This window comes from Mandrillus leucophaeus, unplaced genomic scaffold (assembly GCF_000951045.1).
Source record: "Mandrillus leucophaeus isolate KB7577 unplaced genomic scaffold, Mleu.le_1.0 Scaffold3, whole genome shotgun sequence".
Taxonomy (NCBI): Eukaryota; Metazoa; Chordata; class Mammalia; order Primates; family Cercopithecidae; genus Mandrillus; species Mandrillus leucophaeus.
The window spans coordinates 10,370,117-10,386,793 of NW_012103142.1; the positions used below are offsets into that span (position 1 = coordinate 10,370,117).

At 37.3% G+C, this 16,677-nt stretch overlaps 1 protein-coding gene across 1 annotated transcript in view; it reads left to right on the plus strand.

Moving 5' to 3' along the window:
• UBR2 (ubiquitin protein ligase E3 component n-recognin 2) overlaps positions 1 to 16,677 on the plus strand; it is a 135,689-nt gene that overhangs the window by 21,843 nt on the left and 97,169 nt on the right. Inside the window, exons 3-4 of the mRNA XM_011986898.1 lie at positions 11,157 to 11,235; positions 13,232 to 13,345. Coding sequence (XP_011842288.1) covers positions 11,157 to 11,235; positions 13,232 to 13,345 — 193 coding nt within the window. The remainder of the gene's footprint in view (positions 1 to 11,156; positions 11,236 to 13,231; positions 13,346 to 16,677) is intronic.

The following is a 16,677-nucleotide window of genomic DNA, read 5'->3' on the forward strand; positions in this document are numbered from 1 at the left end:
GGCTGGAGTGCAGTGGCATGATCTCAGCTCACTGCAACCTCCGCCTCCTGGGTCAAGCAATTCTCCCACTTCAACCTTCTGAGTAGCTGGGATTACAGGCATGCACCACCATGCCCAGCTAATTTTTGTATTTTTAGTAGAGACCGAGTTTTGCCACGTTGGCCAACCTGGTCTCAAACTCCAGGCGTCAAATGATCTGACCACCTCAGCCTCCCAAAGTGTTGAGATTACAGGCATGAGCCATTGCGCCCCGGCAACCTGGCTAAATTTTTGTAGAGACAAGGTCTCACTTTGCTACCCAGGCTGATCTTGAACTCCCGGGATCAAGTGAGGCTCTCCCCTAAGCCTCTGAAAGTGTTGTGATTACAGCTATGAGCTACTGCGCCCAGCCTGGTTCTAGATCTTATAAAAATGAAATTGTAGTCCTTTTGTGCCTGACTTCTTCTTAGCATAATGTCTGTCAGATTTATCCATGATGTAATGATTATTAGAAGTTGGTTCCATTTTATTGCTGAGTGTATTTCATTGTATAAATGTGCCACAGTTGCTCACAATCTGTTGTTCTGTTGATGAACATTCAAGTTTTTTCTAAGTTTTGGCTATTATGAATAAAACTTCTATGACCTTCTCTTTTTTAAATATACAACACATTAAAATATTAGGCATTGTTATTCTGTACTTAACCACATTTTAATGTGTTTTATATACCAAATAACATAAATCTTGCACTGTTAAAAATCTGCAACTTTTAATGATACATTTTAGAAATGTAAAAAATGTTATTTATATTAAGACACCATAAGATAGGCCTTCTAGACTGTAATAATGCAGTGAATACTCTTACTTAATACATTGGTTTCAGGATATTACTATTTTTATTCAAGTGTTTTTATGGACATATGTTTTAATTTTTCTTGGATAAATTCCTAAGAGTGGAATTTCTGGGTAAAAGGGCAGGTATATGTTGAACTTAGTAAAAACTGCTAAACCTTTTTTCCAAAATGATTTTATCTTCTCCTCTAGTAATGTACGAAAGTTCCTGTTGTTTCATATCCTTACCGATAGGTGATGTTGTCAGACTTTTTTTTTTTTTTAACAAAACAGAAAGAATGTGTTTAATACAGTATGAAATATTTCTTAATTGCAATTATTGTATTATTCCTTACAGAAAACATACAAAGTCCTTAAAATAATAACCTCATTTAAATTTAAGTTTAAAGCATCGTACTATTCTAATTATCTGCCAGCATATACTACATAGACTGTTTAATTTGCCATTCTATTTAATGATACCTCATTATAGTTCTTTTTTTCTTTTTAAAATTAAAAAAAAAGTTCAGTGCTCTTTGGGTATCTATAATGATACCCGAATTTTCCTTAAGGACAATTTTCCATGTGCTTATTGCCCATTCATCCAGCTTCTCTTGTGAAGTTATTGTTAAGGTCTTTTGTCCATTTTTGGGTTGTTTATCTTTTCATTATCTTTATTCACTTTTGGAGTTCTTTATGTATTCTGAATACAAGTCCTTCGTCAGACTCATTTTGTGACTATTTTCTCCTAGTCTGTGACTTGTCTATATGGTGGCTTTTGATGACAGAAGTTTTTAATTTTGATGTTGAGTTTACCACTTTATTTTCCATGATTATTGTTCCTGTGTCCAATAAATCTCTGCCTTCTCTCAAATGGCAAAAATAGTCTCCGTGATTTTTTTTTTTTTTTTTTTAAAGACAGAGTTTTGCTCCTGTTGCTCAGGCTGGAGTGCAATGGTTCAATCTCGGCTCACTCCAACCTCTGCCTCCCGGGTTCAAGCGATTCTCCTCCCTCAGCCTCCCAAGTAGCTGGGATTACAGGCATGTGCCACCAAGCCTTAGCTAATTTCCTATTTTTCGCAGAGGTGGGGTTTCCCCATGTTGGTCAGGCTGGTCTCGAATTCCTAACCTCAGGTGATCCACCCGCCTAAGCCTTCCAAAGTGCTGGGATTATAGGCGTGAGCCCCAGTGCCTTTTTTTTTTTTTTTTTTTTTTTTTTTTCCCCTGAGGTGAGTCTTGCTCTATCACCTAGGCTGGAGTACAGTGGCACAATCTCGGCTTATTGCAACCTCCACCTACCAGGTTCAAGCCATTCTCCTGCCTCAGCCTCCTGAGTTGCTGGGACTACAGGCACGCGCCACCACGCCCAGCTAATTTTTTTGTGTTTTTATTAGAGACAGGTTTTCACCATGTTGGTCAGGCTGGTCTTGAACTCCTGACCTCAAATGATCTGCCCACCTTCACCTCCCAAAGTGCTGGGATTTGCAGGCATAAGCTACCGTGCCCGGCCTCTCTCTAATTTTTTCATGTAAACTTAGCGATTTTAGACTTTGTCTGGGCCTATGATCTGTCTCAAAGTCAATTTTTTATATGGCTTGAGGTAGATAGAGGTTGTTTCATTTCTCTACATATGGATATTTAGTTGTTCCAGCATCATTTCTTCCTCTCCCCATTGAATTGCCTTTTTGTTTGCTTGCTTGTTTGTTTTTGTTTTTTCTGATATGGGTTTCGCTCTTGTTGCCCAGGCTGGAGTGCAGTGGCGCTATCTCTGCTTACCGCAACCTCCGCCTCCCAGGTTCAAGCAGTTCTTCTGCCTCAGCCTCCCAAGTAGCTGGATTATGGGCATGCGCCACCACGCCTGGCTAATTTTGTATTTTTAGTGGAGACGGGGTTTCTCCATGTTAGTCAGGCTGTTCTCGAACTCCCGACCTCAGGTGATCTGCCCGCCTTGGCCTCCCAAAGCGCTGAGATTACAGGCATGAGCCACCTGTGCCTGATCGAATTGCTTTGATATCTTATAAAAAATCACTTAACCATAAAGTGTGGGTCTATTTCTGAACAGTAATCTAATTCATCCATTGATATATCTAATGTCAAAGACATTACTTTGATTATTGCAGCTTTGTAATAAGTCTTGAACCGATTAGTGTGAGTCTTCCATTTTTGTTCCTTTAAAGTTTATTTTGTCTATTTCATGTCCTTTACATTTTATAAATTTTAAAATTGGTTTGTCACTTTCTGTTTTTAAGAAAGACTGCCAAGATTAAGATTAGGATTGCACTGAATCTATAGATTAGTTTGGAGTAAATTGGCATTTTAACAATACTGAGTTTGCCAAATCCATAAACGTTTTATCTCTCTCCATTTATTAAGGTCTTCTTTAATCCCTTTTAGCAAAGTCTTATATTTTGTATATAGAAGTTGTACATGCCTTTTGTTATATTTATTCCTAAGTAATTTATGATATTTTTCCTGAATTTTAGCGTCCATTTATTTTCTGCCGTTATAAAGAAATACAGCTGGTTTCTGATACTAACTTTTACCCTGTGACCTTGTTAAATTCACTTACTAGTGCTGGTGTTTTTGTTTTGTTTTTCGTTTCTTAGGATTTTTCTGTATATGTTTTCTATGAATGGAGACAGTTTTACTTTTTCTTTTCTAATCTTTTTGCCTTTCTTTCTTGTGCTTCATTGCTCTGGTGAAAGTGGATATTCTTTCCTTGTTCCCAATCTTAGGGAGAAATTCAGTCTTTCACTATGAAGTATGATGTTAAGTATAATTTTCTCATATAACTTTTATCTCATTGAGGAAGTTCCCTTCTATTCTTAGTTTACTTAGGTTTTTAAAAAAAAAAAAAATCATAAATGACCATTGCATGTTGTCAGGTACCTTTACTGCATCTATTGAGATGATCTTAAGTTTTTCTTTTTTATTCCATTAGTCTGGTTGATTGCATTGTTTGATTTTTCACATTTTTTTATTACTGGATGAATCCAGCTCTATTATCATCAGTTATAACTTTTGTGTATTGCTGGATTCAACTCATTAATGTTGTGTGAAGGATTTTTGTCTCTGTATTCTATAGAATATACCAATCTGGCATTCTCTTGTAATATGTTTGTCTGGTCTTGGTTGTCAGGGTTATACTGGCCTTGTAAAACAAATTGGGATATATTTCTTCTTCCTTATTTCTGGAAGTATTTATGTAAAATTGGTATGACTTTCTTAAATGTTTAATAGAATGTACCAGTGAAATAAATCATCAAGGCCTAGGGTTTTTTTGCAAGGGAGTATTTGGTAACAATTCAATTTATTTGATATTTATTAGGGCATTTAATAATTTTATTTCATCTTCTGTCAGTTTGGTACTATATATTTTTCAAGGACTATATTTCATATAATGTCAAATTGACATAAAATTTTGCATATTTCCTTTTGCTTTTGATGTCTGTGGTATCTATAATGATGTCTCTTTCATTCCTGATAATAGTAATTTGTATTTTGTCTTTTTAATCAATTTAATTAATATTTTCAAACAATCAGTTTTAAGCTTTGTTATTTTTGTCTTTTATCTATTTTTTTTTTATTTCTACTCTTATTATTCTTCCTTCTATTTAGTATGGATTATATTCTTATATTTTTTGACCCATGGGTTATTTAGAAGTGCATTGCTTAACTTCCATGTATTTGAGACTTTCTTAGATAACATACTGTAGCTTATGTCTAACAAAATTACACATTCTGTAAGGTTTCAGTTTTGAATTTAATTGAAACTTGTTTTATGGGCCCAGCAAAGTGGCTCACGCTTGTACTCCTGGCACTTTAGAGGGCTAAATTGTGTGGGTAGCTTGAGCCCAGGAGTTCAAGACCAGCCTGGACAACATGTCGAAACCCCATCTCTACCAAAAAAATACAGAAATTAGCTGGGCATGGTGGAGCACACCTGTAGTCCCAGCTATGTGGGAGGTTGAGTTGAGCCCAGGAGGCAGAGGTCGCAGTGAACTGAGATTGTACCATTCGTTGTACTCTAGCCTGGGTAACACAGTCAGACCTTGTCTCAACAAACAAAACTTGAAACTTGTTTTATGGTTTGGCAACATGGTCAGTCTTATTCCATATGCATTTGAAAAGAAGGTATATTTTGCAGTTATTTGATGTAATTGATATGCTTATAATTATTAATGTATTTGTTGATTTAGGTCTACCATTGCTATTTGTTTTCTGTCTTTTTTTTGTTCCTCTGTTCCTAATTGTATGCTGCCTTTTGGGCTAATTAAAATTGTAGCATTTCGTTTTTATTCTTTTTTTGGCTTTTTAGCTGTTCTCTCGCATGTTTTAAAATGGTAATTCTAGGGATTGTAATATGCATCTTTAACTTGTCAAAGTCTGTTTTTACAACCTCGTGTAAAATAAATGAACCTTGCATTTATAGTTACATTTATTCCTCTCATCCTTTGCTTGTTGTCATGTATATTGCACCTATAAACTTTTTTTTTTTTTTTGGAGACAGAGTCTCACTTTGCCACCCAGGCAGGAGTACAATGGCACAATCTCGGCTCACTGCAACCTCGCCTCCCAGACTCAAGCAATTCTCCTGCCTCAGCCTCCTGAATAGCTGGGATTACAGGCGTCCACCACCACACCTGGCTAATTTTTGTAATTTTAGTAGAGACAGGGTTTCACCATGTTGGCCAGGCTGGTCTTGAACTCCTGACCTCAGGTAATCCACCTGCCTCAGCCTCCCAAAGTGCTGGGATTACAGGAATGAGTCACTGTGCATGGCCAAAATGTTATAAACTTTACAATGCAATGTTACAAATTTTGCTGTCTTTTAAAAGACACATTAGTCTTTCAAAGACATTAAGGAAAGACAGGGAAACATACGTATAACCATTAATATTAACCCATATATATCTTGTTCCCAGAGATTTTCATTCTTTCCTGGACTAGAGGTTAGGAAGCTTTTTCTGTAAAGATCCAAGTAGAAAATACATTTGCAGTCTTTGTTGCATATTCTTCTTCTTTTAATTTTTTTTTCTTTCTTTTTTTGAGATGGGGTCTTGCTCTGTCCATTTCCCAGGCTGGAATACAGAGGCATAACCACAGCTTACTACAGCCTTGACCTCCCAGGTTCAAGCAATCCTCTCACCTCAGCCTCCCAAGTAGCTGAGACTACAGGTGCATGCCGCCATGCCCAGCTACTTTTTAAATTTTTTGTAGCGATGGGGTCTCACCATTTTGCCAGGACTGGTCTTGAACTCCTGGACTCAAGCGATCCTCCCGCCTCAGCCTCTCAAAGTTCTGGGATTACAGGCATGAGCCACCAAGCCCAGCTGCCTTCTTTGTTTAAATAGCTGTTTAAACATGTAAAAATCATTCTTATGTTGCAGGTTGAACCAGAGGCTATGGACCATTGTTGTTGACTTTTACTGTGGATACTAATTATTAGTTATCTCAGTTTATGTTTATCTGAAAATGTTTTTGTTGTCTATGGCCATACCACCCTGAATGTGCCCGATCTCATCTGAAAATGTTTTTATTTTGCACTTATTTTTTCTCCCTTTTTTTATTCTGGGAAAAACATACTCTTTCTCTACATTCTCATGCAACACTTCTGACACCAGGTATGTGAGGTTTTTTACTCTAAGGATTTCTCCAACTCTGAATTCTGGCTGGATATCTTACGATTTAATTCAGTTCAACTCTGACTCTGTCTACCTAGTGTTGTCAGAATCCAAAGGCTAAGAGCTCAGTCTCACAAGTCTGCCCCCTACTTTCGACACCAGTTGCAATTAGTGGTTACCTATACTGCTGATTGACTGGCTATGTATTGGGGTCTCCATTAGCTCTTCCTTGGATTGGATTAAGTTGCTAGGATAGCTTACAGATATTATAAAGGATACAGAAGAACAGCCAGATGGAAGAGACTTAATAGAGCAAGGTGTGGGAGAAAGGGTGAGGAGCTTCCATGCCCTCTCTGGGCATACCACCCTCCTAGCACCTCAGTCCCAGGGTGAAGTTCCAGCAACTTGGAAATTCATTAAACCTTGTTGAATTTTTATAGGGGCCAGGCATGGTGGCTTATGCCTCTAATCCCAGCACTTTGGAAAACTGAGGTAGGAGAATCACTTGAAGCTACAAGTTTAAGACTAGCCTGGGCAATATGCCAAGATGCTGTCTCCACAAAGGAAAAATAGCCAGGTATAGTGGCTTGAGCCTGTAGTTCCAGCTACTTGGGAGGCTGAAGTGGGAGGATTGCTCAAACCCAGGAGTTTAAGGTTGCAGTGAGCTGTGATCAGGCCACACTGCACTCCAGCCTGGGTGACAGAGCTAGACCCTATCCCAAGAAACAAAACAACAACAACAAAAAAGAGTTTTTGTAATAAAGAGCTTAATCTCCAGCCCCACGCCTCCCCTCTTCCCAGATTTTGGTGGGTGAGTCTGAAAGCTCCAGCCCTCTTGGTCGTGGTCTTTCTGGTAACTGGCCCTATACTGAGGCTGTCTAGGGGTCCTGCGCAAGTCACCTCACAAGCGTAAACAAGCATAAATTTCTCGCCATTAAGTGATGTTAGCTGTAGGTTTTTTGTAGATATTTCTTATCAAATTGAGAAATATCCCTCAATATTCCTCTTCTGCCGAGAGTTTTTATTATGAATGGGCATTGCATTTTGTCAAATCCTTTTTTTTGTTCCAAAGACAGAGTTAGAGTCGCCCAGGCTGGAGTGCAGTAGCGAGATCATAGCTCACTGCAGCCTTAAACGCCTGGACTTGGGATCCTCCAGCCTCATAGCTGGGACTACAGGCGCACCACGACACCCAGCTAATTTTTATAAAAAATTTTTGCAGAGATGGAGTCTTACTTTGTTGCCCCAAGTGGTCTAACTCCTGGCTTCAAGCGATCCTCTCACCTCAGCCTCTCAAAGTGCTGGGATTACAGGTGTGAGCCACTGTACCGACTATCAAATGCTTTTCTGTGTGTAATTTTTCTTCTTTAGCCTGTTAATGTGATAGATGTACATGATTTTCAGATGTTGAGCCAGTCTAGCATACATGGGATAAATTTTACTTGGTCATAGCGTAGAATTCTTTTTATACGTTGTTGGATTCAATTTGCTAATACTTTGTTATTTTCATGAAGCAGATTGGTCTGTATTTTTCTTGAATTGTCTGTGTCTGATTTTGACATTAGAGTGATACTGGCCTAATAGAATGAGTTAGGAAGTATTCCCTCTGCTTCTGTCTTCGAGAAGAGATTGCATAGAATTAATGTAATTTCTTCCTTAACCATTTGATAGAATTCACCAGTGAACCCATGCGAACCTAGTGCTTTTGGTTGTGAAAGTTATTAGTTATTGACTCAATTTCTTTATTAGATATAGGCCTGTTCAGATTGTTTGTACTCATTTTTGAAGGATATTTTTCCTGAATATTTAAGTCTGGATAGACTGTTTTCTGGTTTTTTTCCTTTTCAACATTTTAAAGATCTTGATCCAATGTGTTCTGAACTCCGTTGTTTTGTTGATGTTAGCTGTTACTCGCATATCTTTGTTACCTTGTGTGAAATGTGTTGGTTTTTTCTAGCAGCCTTGAAGATTTTCTTGTTATTTTTTAATATTAACAGTTTGGCTATGATAGGCCTAAATATCTTTTTTGTATTTATTCTCTTGAGGTTTGTTTTTAGCTGATATCTTCCACCAAATTGGTAAGTTTAGGTTATTATTTCTTCAGATATTTTTTCTGCCTTTGTTCCATTCCTAAGACTCCAGTTACACAGCAGTATAATTGAGTAACTAATTAGTACATGTATTAATATTATATAAAATAATATATGTGTAATATGAATATATTTACATAAAGATAGATACTGCATACTCAAAACATTTTAATAAAAGGGTATATGATTGTAAAAGCTTGGAGATGATGACTTTAGACAAATCACTAAGATCTCGGGGATCCTTGAGTGCTCTAGATGCACTGGCTTTGGCCCTACATACTTTTAATACAGTAGTCAACAATACTGTAACTGTACACAGTTGTCTTTTCTGTTAAATGATGGCTAAATGAGGACAAGGCTCTAGCTTTACTTTTCTTTATATGAAAGCAAAAAGACAGTGACTCTCAGATTGATATTTAAACATCCACAAATATTGTCTATAAGAGGCAAACTAAAATAGAAAGTCATTGAAAGTAGGAAGAGAAACAGTTAAGAAAAAAAATACCAGGCAAATAATATGATACAAAAGAAAATTAAAGTAGCAGTTTTCATATAAAAGACACAAATAGACATTGTATGCTGGTAAAGAGAACAGTAGGTAAAGAAAAAATATCCATAATGAACGTTTATGCACCTAACTGTAGACTGTATACAGCTTTGGTATATATCAGGTGATAACTAGTAGGACTGCAGGGAGAAATGGAAAAATCAACAATTCTAGTTAAAGACTTTTAACACCTTCCTCACAGGAAGTGATAAAGAAGATTAAAAAGCAGAGTGATCTAAGATTTGAACAATAAAATTAATAAACTTGCTATCAAATATCTAGAGAACTCTGCCCCAAGAGAATGTGTATTCTTTCAAGTACAGACAGAACAATTACAAATTAATCTGTATAGTACTGGCATAAGGATAGACATAGATGAGTGGAATAGAAAAGAGAATTAGGCCAGGCACGGTGGCCCATACCTGTAATGCCAGCACTTTGGGAGGCCGAGGCAGGCAGGTCACTTGAGGCCAGGAGTTCGAGACCAGCCTGGCCAACATGGCAAAACCTCATCTATACTGAAAACACAAAAATTAGCTGGGCATGGTGGCACACATCTGTAGTCCCAGCTACTCGGGAGACTGAAGCAGGAGAATTACTTGAACAGGGGAGGCGGAGGCTGCAGTGAGCTGAGATCACGTCACTGCACTCCAACCTGGGTGACAGTGAGACTCCGCTCAAAAAAGAAATTTGGAAGCTCTTCCAACCCAATCCTTTCGGATTTTTGTGGAAACTTCATTACATAACCGTGATTGATTACATCGGCCACTGCCGATCAGTTCACCAGTCCCCCGAAGTGGGGGTGGGGCTGAAAGTTTCAACCCTTTAATCATATGCTTGGTTCCCTTGGCAACCAGCTTCCATCCTAAAGCTGTCTTGAGGCTCCCAGCCTTTTAGAACAAAAGATTTGGCCAGGCACAGTGAGATTACAGATACTTGTAATCTCAGCACTTTGGGAGGTTGAGGAAGGAGGATTGCTTGAGCCCAGGAGTTGGAGACCAATCTGGGAACATGGTAAAACCCCATCTCTACAAAAGATACAGAAATGAGCCCAGCATAGTGGCATGTACTTGTACTCCCAGCTACCAGGGAGGCTGAGGTGGGAGGATTGCTTGAGCCCAAGAAGTTGAGGCTGCAATGAGCCATGAGCGTGCCACTGCCCTCCAGCCTGGCTCAATAAAAAGAACAAAAGACTGTTGTGTCACCCAGGGGATTTCTGTGTCTGTAACTAGGGTTAAAGACTAAATTTTAGCACATCTGCTAACACCCTTATCTACAAGAGTTTTAGGAGGCTGGTGTCAGGAACCAGGGGCAGGAACCGACATAGATTTCTTATTTTACAATCCCCATTTCATTTCATGGAATTGTCTAGATTCTCTTAAGATATGATCTATAAATGTATCTAACTGGTAGTATGAAGAAAGCAAATGAAACAACTCAGGGCACCCCAAGCAACCTTTTGAAACCCTTACTCTTCAGTCAGAATAGCTCATGGGCCATATGTGTTGTGCGAATACCAGAAATAGGAGCCACGTGAGGAGACCTATATCTTCCTGTGCAGTGAACCCATAGAATGTTTAATTTCCCTTTTTAGTTAAAATTTAAGTAGAAATGTAAGTTCAAATATTGTCTTCTTACATTTCAGTTGATATTTTTGCCTTTCCAGGAATGCATACATATCACTTGGAAGACCGTTGGTCTCAAATACCTGTTTGGAAGAAGTTATTTGAAATTCCAATATATGAATCTTAAGAATTCATAAATATTTTGAATCTATTCCATATACATCTATGTGTTTTAATGTGTAATGTGATTTCCACAAATCTATGGGAAAACACATCATTACATTAAAATTTACTGTTCTAATAATATGTACACCTCCGTTATGGAGAAGCAGTTCCTTAAACTGCTTTCATTGATCAAAAGATCTGACAGATCTTTGGGAATGATACTTCCTTTTTTAAAACACCAAAAAACTTCACTATTTTCATTCTTTTAGGATGGATTCCAATTTGAAATAATTCTGTTGTGAAATATATAGTTATTTTCTGACACTCTGATTTTTTTTTTTCTTTAACTTTACAGAGACTGTGCAGTTGATCCAACTTGTGTTTTGTGCATGGAGTGCTTTTTGGGAAGTATTCACAGAGATCATCGATATAGGGTTAGTAATGTCCACATAATAACCATGCCCAGTATTGTATTTTATAATAAATATCTTTTCTTCCTTTTCAAAATGCAAAGATTTAACACTAAAATGGGGGGGATGGGTTTAAACAGTATGTTTATTTAAATACCACTGGACATAGGATGGCAGTGTAGAAACAAATTATGAATCCACACTTCTTGGAGCATATGATTTAAAAAACATAATAGAGATATCAGCTCTTCTGCATTGGTTTTCAACTAGTTTGTTTTTGCTATTTTTTAATGTTTATTAAAGAGGTATCTATTACAATGTAGGAGAAGACCCAACTCCAGCACATAAGACCCACCAGTTTATTATTTTTTCACTGCTGTAATTTTGTCAGTACTTTTCAAAAATCAGGTATGTTTGTTTGCTTTTTAAGTCAGGGACACAGATAAATACAGATTATTCCAAATCCTGTCCTGGTTCCTCTATTGGAAATTGAAGACAGACCATGGAGATTCAAAGGGTAGGGAACTGCTGTTAGATGGAACTTTTCACCCTAATCGTAAAATAGAATGGTAGAGAAGGATTATTTTAATATTATTCTTAATTCAGAAGCTGTCCTGGGTCAGAACTTTTCCTTCTGTTTGTTTTTATTTACTCTACCCAAGCGTTCATAATAATGAACTAAAACAGCTACAGAGCTGGGCACGGTGGCTCATTCCTATAATCTCAGCACTTTGGGAGGCCAAGGCGGGCGGATCATGAGGTCAGGAGATGAACACCATCCTGGCCAACATGGTGAAACCCCATCTCTACAAAAAATACAAAAATTAGCCAGGCATGGTGGCGCATGCCTGTAATCCCAGCTACTCGTGAGGCTGAGGCAGGAGAATCGCTTAAACCTGGGAGGCGGAGGTTGCAGTGAGCTGAGATCGTGCCACTGCACTCCAGCCTAGGCAACAGAGCGAGACTCCATCCAAAAATAAAAAATAAAAATAAATAAATAACCAGCTACAAAATTGGGCTATTTACATTGTCTGTTCATCAGTCTCATAAATCAGTAAAAGAGGCCCAGTTTCCTTTAAGCTGTTCTGCCTATGTTTGGTAACTGGAACAAGCACGTGTCATTTTCCAAATGACTCCTACCCACGTTTCTTGGCATATATCTTTGCATTCCCTGGGAATAGTTGTCATTTATGGGGTTACATTAATTATATTGTGATGTATAACACAAATACTTACTTTGGGCAGAATATAAGAGGGCTTATTCTAAAATTTGCTGTATCTAATACCTGTTAGTAAGCTCTTCCTCATACTATCTTAAGAAAAGCAGAATTTCTAGTCCACCAATTATTAATTCTGGTTCTGTGGTGCCAGATTTCTCAAATCATTGCCCTGTCTTAAGGAAGTGTGAATAATTCCTGAACCTTGCAGGTGATAAAGAGTTTTTATTATTAGGCAGTCTACTTTTGTATTTCCTGAGCCCCTATTACCTGTCCTTTCAAAGAGTGGCTATTTAGGGAGTATTAGAGAAGAAAAATTAACTATTTCTATAGTCTTTGTTGGTTAATTTCTCCAAAGCAAATGCAGCACTCTTAGACTCTAGGAGACAACAGCTATAGGAATCTGTATAACCCCCGAGTCTATTGTGTTTATAGCGTCACAACCTGTAGCGTAGATACCAGCATTATACCAATTTAACCAAAACCCAGCAGGAAAACCCTTGTGATCCTCATGATTTTCCTAATTAAGGAAGTCGTATAGGCAAACATATCCTCTTTTAAATATCTGTAGCTAACATTACAAAGTAGCTTATTTTATTTTGAAATCACTTCGATTAGTTTATAAGCTTATTTAAAATAAACTTTAAAACATTGAGAGGTTTGGCATTTTATCTAATTTTATGCCTCCAAAGAAATTAAACACTTAAGCAATGGTATTTCCTTAGCACTTGATGTTCTTATTTATTATCTGATAGCCCTCAGTAAATATTTATTGACAAGATACTTTACAATTTTTTTCCAAGATGACAACATCAGGAGGTGGAGGTTTCTGTGACTGTGGTGATACTGAAGCTTGGAAAGAGGGTCCTTACTGTCAAAAACATGAACTTAACACCTCTGAAATTGAGGAAGAAGAGGTAAAAGCATTTTCACAAAGTTGTTTTTAACCCAAGTTTGAAATATTTTTAGAAATAGTCATTAGATGATGTGAGAAATGGATAAGCAAATAGTACTTCTACTATTGACAGTGACTAGTTTACTTTGAAAGTTCTTTGCATTTTGTGGATGCTCTATGGTTGCTAATAGTACACAGTTGACATTCTGGAAATTTTGTTTAATTCTGATTTTTTATTTGGTTGGGGTTTTGTTTTAAGCATACTTGAAGTTTATTTGAGTACTAATTTATGATTGAGAGGATTGTTTTTCCCATATGTGTAGACCAGTTAACTAAGTTGAGTTTTGTATATCTTTATTATTACGAAGACTTTTGGAGCCAGATAGCTTTCTTTTCTGTTACCGTACATGAGAGCCAATCCCAGTCATCATCTCCTGGTTTCCATTATCATTGGTTATGTGATGGGACCATGTGTGGTGGTGATGGCTCAGTACAAATAATTCCCACTGCTCACTATGTTTTTCAAATTGTTGATCCTGCATTATTTTTCTTAAATGGATTTCTAATGGAATATTAGACTCCCACAAAATAAATGCTTAAATCCCTGTGCTTTTTTTAAACTTCAACACCTTTCCATATATTTCTAATAACTCACTTAACTATAATTATACAGTGATAAAATCTTTCAATGGTATGCTACAATAGATTATGTTTTATTATTTTTAATTGCCAATAATTGTATATATTTATGGGATACAGTGTGTTATTTATGGGGCACAGTGTGATATTTTGATACATATATACAATGTGTAATGATCAAATCAGGGTAATTAGCATATCCATCACCTCAAACATTTAACATTATGTGGTATTGGAAACTTTCACCATCTGCTCTTCTAGCTATTTGAAAATATACAGTAAATTGTTAATTATAGTCATACTATAGTGCTATAAAACATTAGAACTCATTCTTCCTGTATAGCTTTATTCTTGTATCCATTAACCAACCTGTGGCAGTCCCTCTTCTGCTACATTTTATGACAATTTGTTGTGTAGTTCGAGATCCTTCTTTCAGATTTTATTATTTCTAAACGGCAGGGGAATAGGTACACCCAAGTCCTTCTACCTTGTTAGTAGGCCTGATACAGATTTGGGGCAAGTGGACGTTAATAGTCCTTCCTCGGCCAGGCAGAGTGGCTCACACCTATAATTCCAACACTTTGGGAAGCCAAAGCGAGTGGATCACTTTAACCCAGGAGTTTGAGACCAGCCTGGGCAAATGGCAAAACCCCATCCCTACAAAAAATACAAAAATTAGTTGGGTGTGGTGGCACGCGCCTGTGGTCCCGGCCACTTGGGTTAGGGGTGCTGAAGTGGGATCCGCTTGAGCCATGGGAGGCAGAGGTTGCAGTAAGCCAAGATCATGACCCTGTCTTTAAAAAAAAAAAAAAAAAAAAAAAAAAAGTTTTTCCTGGTACCCATACCCTACAGGTCAAATATATTTTATCAGAATGACCAAAGTTTTTGATGTACAAATCAAAATGTTTACAAAATGATTCAGTGCTATGGAAAACATGTTTTATTTGTGTTTCATTTGCTTTGTGAAAGTGTTCTGTAATTTGCTATAGTAAGATGCCAAGTGGTCAAGGTTCCAGATTTTTCTACTTCTATTGGAGAAGCTCCATTTTTATATAGTTGATTGGAGTTCTGTATGTAGAAATACAGGACAAATAAAGATGTATTTGAAAAAAAAGAATTATGCTTTAGAAAAAGGTTAAAAACCACTGGTATAAAACTGTAGGACTGTGGGAGAAAGTGTATATATGTATATCCAAGCCATATATCCAATAAGGATCTAGTATCCAGAGTTTATATCTTACAATTCAACAGTAAAAAGATAACCCAATTTAAAAATGGGCAAAAGACTTGAATAGACATTTTTACAGAGAAGATATTTGAATAATCAACAAACACATGAAAAGATGCTAAACATCATTAGTCATTAGGGAATGCAAAATCAGAACCACAGTGCGATACTGCTTCACCCTCAGTAGGATGACTATTAAAAGTAATAACAAGTGTTGACAAGGATATAGAGAAATTAGAACCCTTGTATATTGCTAGTGGAAATAGAAAATGATTCAGTGCTGTGGAAAACAGTTTGGCTGTTCCTCAAAATATTTAACATTACCATATGATTCTGAGTTTCACACCTAGATATATACCCAAAAGAACTGAAAACCGAAGTTGAGCAAGTATATGCACACACATGTTGTAGCAGTGTTGTTCACAATGGTCAGAAGGTAGAAACAGCCCAAATGTCCATCAGTAGATGAATGGATAAACAAATTGTGATAATATACATACAGTGGAATATTTTTCGTCCATAAAAAGGAATGAAGTACTGATACATGCTACAACATGCATGAACCTCTAAAACATATTAAGTGAAAGACGCTAGACTCAAAAAGTCACATATTGTATGATTCCTTTTATATGAAATATTCAGAATAGATAAATCTGTAGAGAGAAAAAACAGATTGGTAGCTGCCAGGGGCTGGGGAAGAGGAAAATGGAGAGAAATGGCTTAGTAGGTAAGGGGTTTCACTTTGGAGTGATGGAAATGTTTTGGAACTAGATTGTAGTAGTTGTAGTTACACATTATAATAAGTGTACCAAGTACTACTGAGTTGTTCACTTTAAAATGGTTAATTTTATGTTCTATAAATATCATTTATTTGGAAAAAATGTATTTATTTGGAAAAAATAGGACTTCTGTTACCTTTTTTATCCTTGTGTTAGAGTAGACTTAAAATAATTTTCCAAGAAAAAGTTTTGAATCTGCCTACATTTGCTCTGTTGGCTTTATCCTCATACATTGTCCAACAGACTAAGCTCCGGTTAATTTCCTGAATTTTAAGAAGATGCCAACAAGCTCCCCTGCCTACCCAAAAGTCATACAATCCTGCCTGGAGAATGTATACTCCTGGAACTAGACAAAGAATAAAGCCTTCCAAACTCTACCATTTAATTTATATTTAAGAGTTTATTTAAGGCCAGGTGCAGTGGCTCATGCTGTAATTCCAGCCCTATGAGAGGCCAAGGTGGGTGGGATCACTTGAGCTCAGGAGTTCAAGACCAGCCTGGGCAACATGGCAAATCCCCATCTATACAAAAATTACAAAAATTAGCCAGGTATGGTGGCGTGTGCCTGTAATCCCAGCTACTCAGGAGGCTGAGGTGGGAGGATCACCAGAGCCAGGGGAGGTTGAGGATGCAGTGAGCCATGATCACACCACTGCACTCCAGCCTGGGCGACAGAGTGAGACTCTGTCTCAAAAAAAAAAAAAAAAA